General features: G+C 43.3%; 1 protein-coding gene across 2 annotated transcripts; it reads right to left on the bottom strand.

Moving 5' to 3' along the window:
• Window positions 1–412: 412 nt before the first annotated feature.
• TRIM6 (tripartite motif containing 6) lies at window positions 413–16,308 on the bottom strand. 2 transcript variants are annotated; one of them, XM_082628881.1, is made up of 8 exons: window positions 16,273–16,308; window positions 7,452–7,938; window positions 6,860–6,955; window positions 5,960–6,190; window positions 3,452–3,474; window positions 1,643–1,743; window positions 1,332–1,358; window positions 413–1,118 (listed from the first exon to the last, which is right to left on the bottom strand). In XM_082628881.1, exons 2-8 carry the CDS (start codon window positions 7,869–7,871, stop codon window positions 556–558), a joined length of 1,461 nt encoding a protein of 486 aa, XP_082485007.1. In that variant the 5' UTR covers window positions 7,872–7,938; window positions 16,273–16,308; the 3' UTR covers window positions 413–555. The 2 variants fall into 2 exon arrangements, with proteins under 2 accessions (XP_082485007.1, XP_082485006.1); XM_082628880.1 differs by lacking the exon at window positions 16,273–16,308 and having other exon boundaries at window positions 7,452–7,947.
• Window positions 16,309–17,478: the final 1,170 nt, after the last annotated feature.

Here is a 17,478-nt window from a genome sequence, read left to right as displayed (position 1 = left end):
TTATTCCAGAAATCTGTGTTAGATTTAAAAATGGAAATAAATCAATGTATTCCAAGAAGAGAATAAAAATGACATGTGATCATCTTAATAACTACAGCGACAATATATGTTGAAATTCAACTTTCCACTCAGTACAAAAACTGACATCAAATTAATAGAAGAGAATTTCCTAAATTTGATTCCATACATCAACAAAGAAAAATCTCCACCAAATGCCATGCTTAATGGTAATGTTGAGGGAACAGTTCTGAGCTTTCTGAGATGCTCTTCCCAGGTTATAATCCTCAAATTTGGCTCGAATAAAATGTTCCAATTCTTTCTTAAAAAAAAAAAGAAAAATGTTGACAGCTACCCCTCACCCATCTTAAGATCTGTAATTAAATCTGTCAAGGATGTTCACTGTCACCGACGGGTTACTCAGCTCTAGCACTGAGTAAATGCTCAACAGGAAAGGAGTGAGAACACAGGAAAATTGGAGGTAAGAAAGGAGAAACTGAGATGCAGAAGAGCCTTGGAGTAGAGGGTACGGCTCAGATGGTGGGAAAAGCAGAAAGTTCAAGAGCTTGGGCGGCGCAGGGTCATCGGGACTACACAGTTGCAAGGATTAAAATACGGACAAAGGCTGGTAGGAAAGTAATACTTAGAGAAGGTGTAGATGGGGAAGCCGTGGTTGGTGACATTGTAAAAGGAGACCGTGCCGGCCTCATAGTCTAAGAACACCCCAATTCGGCGAGGGGGCACCATCATGGAGAGGAGCAAGGAGGTGGACGATTCCTCGTAGGCTCTGTATTCGTGCTTATGATGTAACCCAATCACCCAGTATCCACTTTGAGGCTGGTATCGGGAGTAAACATTCCGATTGTTCGCAAACTGGTTGAAAGTGAACATAGGTCCCATTGAATCACTGCACACCCCCAGGATCCAGTCAGTCTTCTTGGACACGTCTACCTCCCAGTAATGCTTTCCTGAGGAGAAGTGCCGAGAGCCCAGGACACCACAGCCATAATGTTCTTCCAGATGAGACCCAGGCAGCTGAGCGCCCACAAATCTCACCTGCCTCCGGTTCTTAGACAGGACGAGATTTAAATTAGCCATGTGTGGATTCAGAGTCATGTCCACTGTGGGAGAAAGGTACAGCATCAGCAGATGAGAATGGGTATGTGGGCCTTATGACTCTGAGAAGAGGAAGTGAGGATATGGGTGGGAGGAATTGGAGCTAGGTGGTGGGGGGCTGGGGGGAAACAGCAACACCCCATACCCGAGAGTGTGTGTGGGTATGTTTGGCAAGGATAAGAACATGTCAGCTCAAAGAGGCCAGAGTTTCTACTTACCCCAGTAGCTCTGGACATCTGTCAGCTCTGTAATGATAAAGAGTCAATCACATTATATAGAACCATAAGTCTCAGGTCTGCTGTCTCTCCCTTACCTGGCTGAGAGGTGTGGCAGGGAATTCTATAAGGATGTGAACTGGCCATTTCATTCCCCCTTCAGTATGACCTGCATCTCTTCAGCACATTCTGTCCCTCCACCTCTGATCACTTTCTCTGACACTATTCCCAAATACCAACCATACCCTTCATTCTTTTTATTTCCTATATTACCATGATCACTCATCCAAACGCTGTTCCCTGGAACTCCTCACCTCTAAACACTCGCAGCATCTTTTTCAGATCTGGGGCTCGAAACATACTCTTCAGCTTGGTGGGGAGAGCTTCTGGCTTCTTCAGGGTCCAGGACTCACTCCTAGAGAGAACAGATATTATGAATCTTCAACACTGCTAACCTTGGGTGTCTCTAACGCCTGTCTCCTTCATCTCCCAGGCCCATTGGTGAACTTCAACACGCTTTCTTGAAGAAAATTAGCATCATTCTGCAAAGATCTCTGGCATAGGAGCCAGAAGAACTGGACTAAAAACTAGCTTCTCACCATCTGTGTACACACTGATAAGATTTTCATTCTTTTTTTATTGGCTGTGTAGTATCTCTCTGTGTGTGTGTGTGTGTGTGTGTGTGTGTGTATATATATATATATATATATATATATATATATATATACCACATCTTCCTTATCTATTCATCTGTTGAGGGACACTTAGGTCGCTTCCACATCTTGGTTATCATAAATAGTGCTGCGATGAATACTGGGGTGAATATATCTTTTGTACAGAACAGGGAATATAGCCAATATTTTAAAATAACTTTAAATGGAGTATAATCTATAAAAGTATTGAATCACTATGTTGTACATCTGAAACTAATATACTCTTGCAAATCAACTATATATACATCAATTTAAAAAAATGTTGATAGGATTTATCCCTCAAAACCTCATTTTTGTTTCTTTGTTTGGTTTGTTGTTGTTTTGTAAAATATAATAATTTTCCCTTCTTTCTCTGCATCCTAGAGACTGTATAATATTAAATAAAATAATGGCTGGGAAATCTTTTGCTACCTCTAAAAAAGATACAAAATAGTTAAAATGTCAGCACCCTCTTAGAGGGTCTACAGGTATCTGTGTTGACAGGCAGGACATCAGGACCTGCTGCTAGGGCTTTCAGAGTATCAGGTGAAGGGCTCCCTTAGAAGAGTCTGTGATTTAGGTCTCAAGGTCTTGCAGAGGCCTAGGGAGAAAGACCTTCAGAACAGCCTCTTAGGATTCTTGGTCTCTGGGAACGTTACACCAGTTGGAGAAAGGAAACGTCCTCACCTCCAAACTGAGAATAAAGACTTCCAAAGGGACAACAGGCTCCATAGGTCATGTGTTTGTGAGACGCTTCAAGGTACCAGGTATGTGGGCTACTTTAGGGATCACCTTGATGAATGAAATTCTAGAGTAGGTGATAGAGAAGAGAACATGTTTTTGTTCCAGGGCCAAAACCACTCTTTTCAAGACCTCAGGTCTATGTTTTTACTGGAATTGAGAAAAATGGAAGACTGAGGAGAACTAGGTAGCAAGGCATGGCCTGTTCCAAAGCCAAGGGGGAAAGGGAAATTTAAGCAGCTGTCCCAAGAGCTGATTTCTGGACCTTGGAGAAAAACGCAAATGGGAAATTTCCCTCTGATAAAGTATGTGGGCAAAGAAAATCCCTGTGTATTTTGAGGTAGCTATGAACTACTAGAATCAGGACTGGAAGCAGGTACAGAGGTTTGTGGAAAAGGAGTTCCATCACGAGGCACGTGGGGAGTCAGTGATATGGTAATCCTTGATTCTTGAGAACACTACTGCCCCAATTTGTGACCTTCTGCCACTCAAATTCTCCTACCATTGAAACCAAGTCATTCCCTTTACTTTGGGGGACCCCAAATTCTCATGAAAAGCAACTCAAGACACCACAGTCCTAAATCTTCCCTGCTTTGTGATTTTTTTCCTTTCCTACTGACCACAAGATAACTCTATGGGTACAGGAGTCTTTTGTCAACCCAAGGGAACCACGTCATGTTCTACACATACCTTTTTGCAACATCACTCACATCCTAGGAAAGAAAGAGACAGGTTAAGTCAAGGGTAATAGGCCTTGTCCTCTACTACAGCCTCATCCATGTCCCTCATCCCATTCTCACCACCCCATGATGATAGAGGTAGAGATGATCCAATATGGAGGCCACAAAGTAGAGATAAGAACTCAAAGCAGTCTCTCCCTGACACCCTATGTAGGGATGTCAGGAGATGATTCAATTCATTAGTACCTTTAGTTTTACAACAGAGTGTGTGTGTGTGTGTGTGTGTGGGTGTGTGTGTGGTGTTATATATGTACCTCACCTTTTATTTGCCAGGCACTGTGCCTGCTTCTAGATGCTCTCACATGACTAAGTCCTGACTTCTGTCCTCGAGATGCTCACATTCTGGTTGCTGAGGACACAAGGGCCATAAATGTGGTTGTTTCTCAAATTCCACCTCCCCTAACCCTCTATGCCACCTTTGCTGACTTTGTGTATTTTTCTTGATTTCAACACACACAAGTGTTGATGATTCCTAAATCTGTACTTCTGCTTACATCTCTTTTATATACCCTAGCACATAAGCCACGGGCACCACAAATTCAAGATATCTGAAAGAAAACTTACCTTTCCTGCAACCATGAGGTCTCTTCTGTTCCATCTTCCTCAATGATCCCAGCATCCAGTCACCAAATGAAAGTACTGTCGTAAAAGCTACCTGACATCCCATCTTAGACCAAGTCAGTGCATTTCACACCCTTACTGCTCTTTACCATCATCACTGCCACTGCCTGCCTCATGAGTAGAATTGTCTCATGGCCTCCAAATTGGTCTTCCTAACTTCTGCTCTATACACCTCAATGCAGCAGAAGAAAAGGCCAATGGTTTGATCTATGTAACATAGGAATAACTATTTTCATGGTATTGGAGCTATTTTGGGTTGTACTTGACAAAAACACAACTCAAACTGGCTTGAATATGTAAAGTGGTAGAGGTGGATCCAGGATTGTATCAATCTTAAGACATACTTGTAATAAGGAACTCAAATGATCAAATCAGGGTGACACTTCATGCCTCTTCCTCTTAGCTTTATTCTCAGGGGTTCACATTTTGAAACTTGAAAGCTGCAGGCTTGCATCCAGCTGTCAAATCTTAATGGGTAACAATGTCACACAGATATGGAAAAGAGAAGGAGGAAGTGTCTGTGATGGGCAAGTTCTGGAAAAATTGACTGTGAGGTAACACTCTAGTTAAAATGACCATTGGGTAGTCATACTAACTAGTGGGTAGAAGAGTCTAGACAGGTGCCTGGACTAGCTATTATATAAACTGATGATCCATTTGCACTTATGAAGCAATTTTTCCAGTTTGAAGAGACTTGTAAAGGGGCTAGAACAAGTGGGGGAAGGAGCAAGCATTAGGGCAACCCAACATCAAAGATGAAGAAAAAAGCAAGAATAAACTGAAGTTGTGAAACCAGAAGCAGTGAATGAGGAAAAGCTCCAACAGGTGGAAAATAACTACCCCATGACCCCAATACTAGGGCCCAAGTATAAGTAAAGAAATTATTATTCCACCAGGAAAGGGAGCAAGAGGAAAGCAAGAAAGCAAACAGAAAATAAGGAAGAACCTGAAGGTTCCAGAATGTCACAAGGTACATCCTGCTTCAACTTAATAGTCACACTATTCACTCTATGAAGCCAACAGCTGCTCAGATTTCAACCTCAGTTCAAATCTCTCCATCAGATCTCTTTGGATTTGACAGCTTGCACCCTCCCAATATACATACACACACAGACCAGAGCTCATTGTTTGTGCCTCTAAAGTCCTGTTCAAACTTCTATTACAACATGTTCAATGATTCTGCCCTAGAGAAGAAAGTGAAGCAAAGAAGGGCTGGTAATTACATAAAAAATCTCTAAGTACTTGAGTTTGGTATGTGTTTACCTGTGACTACGCTGAGTGAAAAGAACCTGACCAATCCCAACACGGCATCAGAGACAGCAGGTACCTAATGGCCAGTGATTCTCAACAGGGGGAGGGAGGATAAGTTCTCCCCAGGGTCATTTGGCAATGTCTGGAGGGTTTTTTTGTTGTCACAGCTAGTGGGATGCTACTGGTATCTAGACGGTAGAGGCCAGGGATGCTGCTAAACATCCTACAATGCACAGGGCAGCCCCTCACAGCAAAGAATCTTCTAGCCCAAAAGGTCAATAGTACCAAGATTGAGAAATGCTGCAGTAAAACATCACTCGATCTTTTACATTGTATCAAATGAACTTTTGGACTATCCTTTATACATAAGAAATAAAAATGAGACATTCCTTTAGCATTTGTACTTTTAATTATCCTATGCTTTATCCATGAACTTTGAACTGTTTAATAGGGAAGAGGCACTACAGGGTCAAAGGAAATTTTTTTCTTTCCCCCACCAAGATAAGGAGTCCCACATCAGAAGGGAAGAAAAGTTAGTCTCTCTTTGCCTTGACCATCAGACCTCGGGCTCCTTTGCGATTCCTACCTGCAGCAGCTCCGTTGTTGACCCCTGACACCGGCGCTCCAGGTCTGAGATGAGCTCTCTCAGGGACTGGCTCTGCTGGATCAGCTCACTCTCAGATTCTGCTATGATGTTCAGCCCCTTCCTCTCTTCCTCCTCCAGCTTCTTCAGCTGCCGCTGCTCCTCTCTGTCCAGGATGCTCCTCAACTGATCAAACTGCTTCTGGATCCTGTGTCTCTCAGGTTCCATCTGATTCTTCAGGAACATGGAAGAGAAAGAGGTTGATAGTCTGTTGAGCTGAGGGTCTCCTGTATAAGAGGTTGGGGAGGCAGGCTCTGTACTGCTTTCCTGGCAGGTCTCACTGGGGGGGAATGAGCAAATGGGGGAGTAAGTCCTGCAGAACCTGCTCTTTTCTCCTATTCTCCCTTCAGCTCTTCTCAGACCGTTGGCCCCAGGCTGTCTTATCTAGGCTTCTGAGATAGAGACTTTGATTCCTAGGTGGGACTTAGATTCCAAGCAGCCTCTCTGGCCTCTCAGGACTCACCATCAGCCTCCCCTTCCAGTTTTCAATATTGTGAGCGACCTGTGCATGACCTATTTTTCCAACTTTCAGAGCTCGAAACTATAGAACAAGGTCCAGAATCAGGAATTAAGGGCTGCCAATGGCCATGGTTCCTCTCCCATGATTGTCTTCAAAAACCTAGATTCCCTTTGATATGTTCATTTTCTAACTCCCCCTTCTCTCTCCCTGGCTCTGCACCAAGAACAATACCCTTGTTTGGAAGGGCTGCAGTGAAGGACGAGGCAAAGGGAAGCTCTTCTAGCTAAGTCAGGGAACAGACAGAACTAGGTCCCCTTTGCCCTCGGCTCCCATGCCCTGCCCTGATTCCCGTCCCAGGACACCTTCAGAAGAACCTCTCTTACCTTCCAGGATGCCCTCTTCTCTCTGATAACAGCTGTTAGTTTCTCAGCTTCCTGCTGCTCTTGCCTCAGCTTCTTCAGAGACTCCTGGAACTTCTCCTGGAAGAAACACATCAAGTCAAGCAGGATCAAGTGTCAAATTGTTTCAGTGCAGAGACATGGAATGAATGGGGGAGAGATTATTATGCTGACCTCAGGAGATGCCTGTCCTGGAATGAAAAACTGAGAAGGTCAAAGTTATCTTTTATAAACAGGGGATAGAAACCACTGGGAATAGGCTGATTCTCTTTTCTCCAGGGGAAAGAACCTGACCATGAACCACATTAAGTCCTTTACTCTCACTGCCAACATATCCCCTGAACTCAACCTGCTCTGCCCACTACTGGCCCCGAGCAGCATCATCTACTCATGCAGAACCAATCATGAGCAGCAAGAAAGAGCTAAAGTCTCTGCTCTTGGCCAGAGGGGCTTTTTCTAGGCTCATCCTCTACATAAATAGGTGGACTACAAAGAAATTAGATTAGAGCATAAAGAAAAGTTAGTAATCTACCAAGGAGTCTGTCCCCACCTGCCTTCCCTCCATCTGGGCTCCCACCTGGTACTCCTGGGCAACCTCCTCCATGAGGAATGTGTGGTGACCACGGTGCTCCTGGGACCTCTCACACAGCCAACAAATGAGCTTCCCGTCCTCCTTACAGAAGAGCTGGAGTTTCTCTCCATGGTGCGCACAAAGAATCACCTTCAGCTGCTTCCCCAAGCCCAACACCACATCCCTGAGCCTGTCCGCTATGTTGGCCAGGTGCCGATTGGGCCGCAGGTTCCCAGGCTGGTAGCTGGTCTGGCACACAGGACAGCTGCTCTCTTCTTGGCCAATACCCAACTCCTTGCTATTCCCCATGATGCAGGCTTGGCAGAAGCTGTGTCCACAGTCTATGCTCAGGGGTTCTGTCAGGAGCTCCAGGCAGATGGGGCAGGTCACTTCATCCTGGATGTCCACCAGGACTGCTGAAGTCATTGTAGCCACTCTCCTGGCTCCTGCCTGCCCAGCCCTGACTTCTAAGGTGTTTCTTGTGTATAGAATCCTGGGTAGATGGCCAAAAAAGAAATGAGGCAGGCAGAGGCAGGCTGACTGTTCTGGATAAACAGGTCAAGCACCTGGGGTAACAAGAGCTTCTCATTCTAACTTCAAGCATGTTCTTTGCCCCTGCTCACATTAGACAGCAATTTGCACTCTCATTAGAGCAATGATCACGGTTTCCTTTTACTCCTGCTGGATGAAGGGACAATGATGTGCTGGAGAGAAGTGGCCTTGGGTAGGCCACTGTCTGCTTAACCTTTTCTCAGCCCACCAAAACACATCCTCAATGTTCAAAGCACCAGAACATGCTGCTGACTCAGGATTTTTGCACTTGCTGTTCCTGCTGCAAGGAAGCCCCTTCACCCTGATATCTGCATGACTCTCTGACTTCATTCAACTCTCTCCTTACATGTTTTATCAGAAGAGTTTGCTCTGTCAAGCCTAGATAAGGCATGGCCACCCACACCATCACTCTCAATATACTTACCTGCTTGATTTTCCTTATCACCACCTAATATGGATCTTTAATTGTCTGAATCCTCCCACTGGAATATAAGCTCCATGAGATCAGAGACTGCTTTTGTACATTATTGAACTAGCTCAGTGTCCAACACACAGGTCCTCAACTTTTTTTTTTTTTTTTTTTTGCGGTACGCTGGCCTCTCACTGTTGTGGCCTCTCCTGTTGCGGAGCACAGGCTCCGGACGTGCAGGCTCAGCGGCCATGGCTCACGGGCCTAGCTGCTCCGCGGCATGTGGGATCTTCCCGGATCGGGGCACAAACCCGTGTCCCCTGCATCGGCAGGCGGACTCCCAACCACTGCGCCACCAGGGAAGCCCGGTCCTCAACTTTTGATGAAGAAAACTCTAGAACCTCCTCATCCCTCCATAGATGATTAGACCTTTCTCATGAGCTCCTTCACCTCTCTTTCACATGGTGCTGGCATTGCTCTCCAGGATCTAATCTCCAAGATCAAAAATATCAGTTATTGTGACGACACGTCTACCTTCTAACAGCTCTTTACAGAGCCCTTTCATCTCTCATGGTCACCTTCCCAAAAAAACCCAAAGAAACAAAAATGACCACAATAAGGTGATGTTATATCTTTACAATTAACACTTGTATAACCAGTTGTGATTTAGAAATCATATTCCCCTGTTTTCTTTATCTCTCGTAGGAAAACTCTGAATAAATAAGAGTATTTTTAGCCTCTTGATAAAGAAATAGAGACAGTAAGTGACTTTATAAAATCACGCATCTTATAAAATCATAGATGTGTTCTAATAAGAGCCTGCTGTATAAAAAAATAAATATAATAAAATTCAAAAAGAAATTATGCTTCTAGGGAGGGTCAGTATACCCATTTTACAGGTAAAGAAACCTGGACATGGAGGTTGAATCAGCTCTACTGTGAACTGAGAGTGAAAGGGGTGGCCCAAAGAAAACCAAGAGACTTGTGAGAAGAGAAGGGACAGTAGGCAGGTGAAACAATGGATGTTTACTATGTCTACAAGTTGTCCCTCAGCTACCGCCCCTGATTCATTCTGTCTGGTATTATGGTTAGGTGTTTTCATGTGTATCTACCCTCGGATTGAGAGCCCCTGAGAACTATGTATCTGGACTATGTATTTGTTATCACTGTATCTCCTGGAGGACCCAGGACAATCCTCTGAATATAGTATATGCTCAATAAATGTTTCTTGACATTATTGTTTCATTAAACTAGTTTAAACCAGAAAAAAAAAAATAAACGTAGAGTTGGCAAAACCTATCATGTCCAGAGTCCTAGTTCAAAGCTCTGTCCTCAAACCTCATAACTTTAACCAAAGGCAGTGGTGAAGGTCGTCAAAGTCAGGCACAGACCTGGTGCTTTGGGAGAAGAGATTTCACCAGGCCTGTCCAAAACTCTGACAGGAGTCTTAAGGTGCCCGTGTGTGGGGGACAGAGGGGACAGGTGGGAGAGTCGAGGCCACATATGTTCTAGTGAGAGTTCACAGAAAAACGACCTGAGGCAGAGGTATGCAGGTGGAATGGTCGGGACAAAGAGGTCTTATAGCATTTGGGGAAAGTATTTTAGAATCGCTAAGAGGAGAAAAGTATAAAAATGGAGGAAAAAGAGGAATGAAGTATCAATACATGTTATAACAAGATTGAGCCTTCAAAACATTTGCTAAGTGAGTGAAGTCAGATACAAAAGATTACACACTGTATAACTCCATTTATAGGAAATATCTAGAGTAGGCAAACCTATAGACATGGAAAGTAGATTAGTGGTTGTCAAGAGTTGGTGGGAGAGGGAATGGGAAATAACTGCTAATGAGTCTGGGGCCTCTTTTGGGGATGATGAAAATATTCTGGAATAAGATAGTGGTGCTCGTTGAAAAACTTTGTGATTTTTCCAAAAAAATGAATTGTATACATTTAAAGGATGAATTTTATGGTCTGTGAACTATATCTCAATTAAAAAAAATTGAATGAGAGGAAAATAAGAGGGAGAAGCTATCCTGTGACTTCTGGTTCAGCGTTGTCCCAACCCCACAGCTTTTACACAAGGCATGCTGTGGGAGAGATCTAAGAGTCAAGCACAGTGCTATAGTTGGTATGGGGAGATAACGGTGAATGAAGTATATACTCTACAGGGAGGTGTACCATTCAGACTTAGAGCAAGAAACACATCCATTTTTGAACACATAGCAAAGACAATCATCATTAATGCAAGCAAGTATATATGCATGCAGGTATTTGTTTCAAGGAACAGTGGAAGGTAGAAAATAATCAGAGACCATCTTCTGAACCCTTTTTATGTGAGGTAATGGCTGAACTCTTTACGGGTAGTATATTGATATAATCCAACCCCACAATAACTCTATAAGATACGTTTAATAACACCTATTTTACAAATGTGAAAAGTGAACTTCTTAAAAAGGTATTCAATTACCAAAGTTCTCAGAATGAATAAGTGACAAAATAAAGGTTATAATCTAGTTTTATGCAAATCCAAACCTCAGGTTGTTGTCTGGTCCTTAAAGGAAGAGAATGTTTCCTTTATGCCCCCCCCCCCACCACCACCTGCAAGGGTGCTCAGGTCACAAAGTGGCTCAGCTTCTTTCTACCCACCTCCTGACTGGTGCTTGTCTCATTTTTTGGGCTGCATTGATTCAGCATAATAGTCCCCTTCTTCCTGGCATTTGAAGGCATCCTACAGCTCTTCCTAAGCTATGTGTAGGCTCCTTCTCCAGCCCTGTTCTGCTTCATTCCTGGTGGCACATCCCCAGGGCTCAGGCTGCTTCCCTTGCCCTGGCAGGGTGAGGTGAGAAGAGAAGGCACTGACACTGGAGTAACACAGACACAGGTCTGAATCCTGAATTTCTGTCTCTAGTTCTGGAACACTGGGGTAATTCCTGATCTGAGATGTGGTTTAACGTTTTGTGTATTGCTGATAACAAGTCCTCCCTTATAGCATGCTTGTGATAAATTATCTGAGCCAATGTGTAGAAAAGTCTCAATAAAAACTAGTTGTCACCACATTTATACTGTCGTTGCTCTTCAGTCCTTCAGTGCTCTGCCCTCTTACCATGAGGAAAAGAGCCTCTTCAGTATTTTTACCAGAAATAGGGATAGAGCAGGGTCTGGTGGATGAATAGCTCTATATAAATATCTGTATAAGAATGAATGCATCACTTTCTCACCCTCTTTCATATCTTCTTCCTTGTTTTGGACCTAGGAGAAAAATCCACTACCTCAATTCATAACAAGGTTTAATAAGATGGCATTTAAGGACAATGTGAGAATGCTGGACCTCACCCAGCAGTTTCTGTGTGCCTGGCATAAATAAGGGTCTGTTAAGAAAGCTAGTAGCTTCTCTGACAAGACAACTAAAGATGCTGGAACTAACCCTAACTTTATTTTTTGTCTGGGCTGAATTAATATGTATGTCCCCACTGAAAAACATCTTATTCTCATTCTTGAATGTTTTCAGTCATTAAATTATATTACTGTTGTCTTAAATCACATAATTTTTTCTGAATTTTATTTTATTTATTTACTTTTTATACAGCAGGTTCTTAATAGTTATCTATTTTATACATATTAGTGTATATATGTCAATCTTAAATCAGATAATTTTTAAAAAACATTTAAGATTACTTATTTATTTATTTTTACTATTCCAGTATTGAATTACTCATTGGAAGCCATATGCTCCGTTTGCCTAGCTGGAGTCTAGTTTGGGTCACCAAAGAAGAGCCAGCTGACAAATGCACTGCCTAGTTGGAGGCACACTACCCCTGCCCCCAGTTGTGACCCTTGTGTACAGGATAGGCCACAGGGTGACTGAGAGCAGATATAATTCCACAGTGTTTCTTTGTCTGGCCCCCCTGCAAAGGCAGATGTACACTGATGTACAGCTTGGTCAGTGTGGGCATAATTAAAGAACACAAGGTCTGTCAGCTAGGCAGCAGTAGGGAAGGGATGGGGTTAAATGAAGGTGTGTTTGTTTTGCAGAAACTAACCATTAAGTTGCATAAAGTTCCAAACACCAGATGTTTCAAAAAGGTTACAGTGCATTCCAATCAACAAGCTATCATAGTATAAGCAAACAGCCAAGCACCTGCTTGCTTGCAGTTTTTGGCAACCTAGAGAAACCCGTACTACATGGAAGGCCATGCTTGCCCTTGCATGAACACGCACGTACCCCAGACATAAAACTTCCCTGATCCAGCTGTTCGGAAAGACGGTACTTTGAGAGCTATCTCCCTGTCTCCTTACTGGTCACAAGTAAGAAATGCTTCTACTTTAATCAAAAATACTTGGTGTGTCCATTGGCTATGCACCCCAAGTGACTGGACCATTGAGTCTAGTAACAGGTCCTGTAACTGTCACCAATTTTCGCCTCCTGAGTGCATGGTAGGATAAAAAATATCAAATTGCCTCTCAGTAACAAGAAGCCCTTACAGGAGAAAGGGCCTGAGAAAGTGTCCCAGACTAAGAAAACAGTCTGTGAGATACAGCATAGATGAGCAGGGTGAGTATAGGGCATTGCTGGGGATCGAGTGAGCTGAAAACATGACCTCAATGAATATTACCAACCAAGAAAATGGCTGTACTGATATATACAACAAAATAAATCTCAAAAGCACTATGCAAAGTGAAAGAAGCTAGACAGCAAGGATAAGTTGCTGTATGATTCCATTTATACAAAATACTAAAAAAGACAAAACATTACTATTTGAGATCAGATTAGTGGATACCAGGGCCCAGGGCTGTGAGAAGGGGATGAATTGCAAAGGGACACAAAAAAATTTGGGGGGTGACAGAAATTCCCTATATATATCATGATTGTGTTGTTTGGACAACTATATACAAGTCAAAACTCATGGAATTGTATGCTTAAAATTGCTAACTTATTAAATGTAAATGATAACTCATTGGAGCTAACAAAAACCAAATAGAAGAAATGCGAAATGCAATGAGAAAAACTGAGGCTTGGTTTTTTGATCTTCTAAGCACAAGTAATAACTGTGTTGTCAAATATGGTAGCCACAGGTGGCTACTGAGCACTTGAAATGCAGCTAGTCGGAAATGAGATATTTTAAGTATAAAACACACACTGGATTTCAAAGATTTGGTAAGAAAAAATAATCTAAAACATTTCATTAATGGATTTTTTTACATTGATTACATGTTCTAAATATATTTTGGAAGTATGGAGTTAAATATATTAAAATCAATTTCATCTGTTTCTTCTAACTAATTTCTTCTTCTAATTTTAATAAGGCCAATAGAAAAATTTAAATTATATATGTGGCTCTATTATATTTCTCTAGTACTTTTCCATCTAATGCTCTACTTGAGATATTCAAGGCAGAGAAAGAATCTTGAAGAGAAAAGATTATGTAAGAGTTGATGTCTCTTGTTAAAGAGTATAAAGTTAAGGCTGGGAAAGGGAACGAGGGGAACAGAGTCAGCTAACATTCAGTTAGAAAGGGTTTGCGTAGCCCTGCCCACATGCCAGCAGGGGCTTGACCACTAGCTACTCCTGATCGCAGCCCAGAGGACACAAGAAAAGCCAACAGAGTCCCTGACTAAGGACACATCTCAAGAGCAGTGTGGGTGGCAGAAAGATAAGTCTGGCTGTGTGAGGAGTGCAGATACCAGACCTTAAGGGGAAGAACCTTGAAGATCAAATTAGCAAATGAAAGAGGCCAAATTCACGACTAGGGCCAGTTAAATCAGAAGCAGATGCCAGAAAAAGGCCGTGTGGTCTGCTAACTAGCCTCACTGGCATCCAGTGGAGCTCTTTATGCAGAATCTCTAGGCCTCACCGAGACCAATTCAGTATCTGCGCTTTAATAAGATCTCAGGTAATTCGTATGCACATTAAGGCTTCAGAAACATTGCCTTAAACACAGAAGCCTTCTTCCCAGGTAAATGCAATTTAGTGTGCAAAATAGAAAAGGGGGAGGGTGGGTGGGGAAGGCCAAAGAATGGACTGATATGTAGATTTGAAGCATCTTTTAGAATGAAAGCTCACAATTCAATATTAAAAGGGCTTTCAGAATAACACTAGGCCAGGCTGGGGCTCAGAATGAAAGTTAGATATAAGATGGGTGGGACTGCCCTCGAGCTGGGAGTTCCAGTGAAAACAGGATAAAAATCTAAACACGTGGCAACTGCATGCATAAATGAGTGGAGATTGTGCTGAGGAAATAATTCTCTTTTGCCCTTTTGCAGGAAGCACTCGATAAATATTTGAATTGGAACATACTTTAAATTTTTTTAAAACTTCAAAAAAATCACTACCTCATGCATTCAAAACTTATAATGATTCAATAACTTTCCAAATTCTTAAAATATTGTCCTGCACAGGTTTTCTTCTCCCTGAGTGTTAGATAATCCATTAACTGAGTGTCTTTTTTTAGGTTAGATAATAAAATTCTAATCATTTTTTTTCTGCATTTGTGATATTCCACTTGTAATTCCTAATCGTTTGAACCCTGCTGTAATTTTAACTTGTTGAGATGTCAGAAGGAGTCATAGTCTCCTTTATCATAGTGCATTTGTACATATTTTATTCCCTATTCTATTCTTTCAAAAATTGTTTTGATTTTGCATTTTTTAAGGTAAGCATTGAGTCTGTCCATAATAATGACTTAATAATTTGAGTATTTACTATTTTTTCAGGCACTCTCCTGTGTGTTTAAACTTCTGCCTCACTTAAGCCTCACCAAAACTCTATAATATAAATATTACTCTGTCCATTTTATAGATGGAAGAAACAAGCTCAAAGAGCTCAAACAAAAGGTGTGTGTGTGGGGGCTTCCGGGGCTTCCCTAGTGGCGCAGTGGTTGAGAGTCCGCCTGCCGATGCAGGGGACAGGGGTTCGTGCCCCGGTCCGGGAAGATCCCACATGCTGCGGAGCGGCTGGGCCCGTGAGCCGTGGCCGCTGAGCCTGCGCCTCCGGAGCCTGTGCTCCGCAACGAAAAAGGTGGGGGGTACACAGCCAGGGTCTAAGTGTCAGAGGCAGAGTTTGAACCCAGGCACTCTGTTTGCAGCACCCACGCTTCTAACCACACATTTCTGTCTTCATTGATTGATAGATTAAATGTTGTTCCTAATCTCGCTGAGCTCATTCCCGGTGAGGATGAAAAGATAAATTATCTGTATCATGAGCTCCTAAAGGGAAGGGACCCCATTTCCTTTACTGCCCTGTCACTTCAAGTGACAGTAAGTGGCCCAGCCACAGATGGCATACATCTCCAGGTGACCGGCACACGGAGGCTCCAGATGTGAGGCTCCAAGTGGTCAAAGCTCCTCCGAGCAAACCAAGGAGTTTTACATAGATTCTGAGCAACTGAGAGCGCTCACTCGTTTGGTCTTTTTTCTTGAACAACCGCGCACGACCCTGCTACCTAAGGGGAAATGCCGGGCTATCGGGCCAGCCCGGCCTTTGCACAGACTGAATGCGGAAGGCTCGTCTCCCAGCTCCCTCTGGGAGGAGTCAGGGCCTCCAGGGCCGGGGTGGGGGGTGTGTGTGGGGGCGGTAGGATAAACGGTGCTCACTTCCTGGAGCAGAAAGGCTGGAGATGGGGGGGAAGGGCTGCTGACCTTTGGATCCACACCAGCCGCAGGGTCTGCCATCATTCCCTATCAAAACTTTCAGAGCTGCCTCCCCTACATCCTTCAGCTTCCAGAATCAGGGTTTCATTATCACTATCTTTACACAGGCTACTCCCAGCTCCAAAGGTGCCTCTTCTGTGCTCTCTTCCTGAACTTGAGTCAACTCAAAACTGCAGAGGTCTCCCTCGCCCTGCCTCCAACCGCGAACCTCCCAACCAACCTGTAGGGCGCGTCAACTTCTGAGTACTAGTGGGGACAGCGGTGGCTGGCCAGAAAACGGATTTGCTCACCAACCTGGAATCTGTATCTTGGATCAGAGCCGAGGATTTACAGCTGCCGCAGCCTCCACCAAAGCAGAAAGGCGTAAGGGGAAAGGGGCGGGGCGAGGGGGGAGGAGATGCTGCTGATTTGTCCAGCGCGGCATTAGGTCCTGCACTCCAGGGCCCCGTCCAGGGGCAAGAGAGCTGTTCCGCTTACCTGATGAGCTGAAAATTCTGAGGCCTTGGAGAACACCTGAAGGCCGGGGGTGGCACTTGTAAATTGTCTTCACTTTAGCTTTCCGACCTCATGTCAGTGTTAATAACACTGAGAATACACCTGTACCCCATATTAAAATATCAATTAAAATGTCTGAATAAAAAATATCTAAAGTTATATCAGTAAGGAAAAATAACCACTTGTCATTATAATGGCATGTTTTGCAGAAAGATCATTAAAAGTTATCAATTTAAAATTACGAATATAATTTAAAATTACATTACAGATATAAGCTTATATCTGTGATTTTAATCTATATAACTGAGAGACTGTAAATGTTTGTCTTTAGGTCCTTATGAATACATGCAAAGCTTATAAAGCCCTGGGAACTATAACTATAGGGTTTCAATAGCGCGGCAACTCTGAGAAGAAAAGGAAGGCTAAACTTCCTGCCCCAAGGAAATTGACCTGGTCTGGGAAGGTGAGCTGTGGGAGGAGGGCCTGGACCTCCAAGGGTGTCCAGATAAAACTCAGGACAGGGGCTTCCCTGGTGGCTCAGTTGTTGAGTCCGCCCGCCGTTGCAGGGGACATGGGTTCGTGCCCCGGTCTGGGAAGATCCCACATGCCACGGAGCGGCTGGGCCTGTGAGCCATAGCCGCTGAGCCTGCGTGTCCGGAGCCTGTGCTCCGCATTGGGCGAGGCCCCAACAGTGAGAGGCCCACGAACCGCCAAAAAAAAAAAAAAAAAAAAAAAAAAAAAAAAAGAAGAGAAATGAGCTGAGCAAACCAACTATACTCCAATAAAAATTAATAAAATAATCTTAAAAAAATAAAAATAAATAGAAAAAAAAAAAGAAATGTGAGCTGATATTCAAGGGAGCACATGAAGAAACTTATTTCTAGGGAATGTTCCTTGAAGGAACAGAGCAAAAAGCCAAGGCAAAAGCTCA

Source organism: Mesoplodon mirus (genome assembly GCF_964341445.2).
Source record: "Mesoplodon mirus genome assembly, chromosome: 7".
In the NCBI taxonomy this organism is placed as follows: Eukaryota; Metazoa; Chordata; class Mammalia; order Artiodactyla; family Ziphiidae; genus Mesoplodon; species Mesoplodon mirus.
The sequence above is the reverse complement of the archived record's forward strand: the minus strand, read 5'-3'. Positions and strand labels throughout refer to the sequence as shown.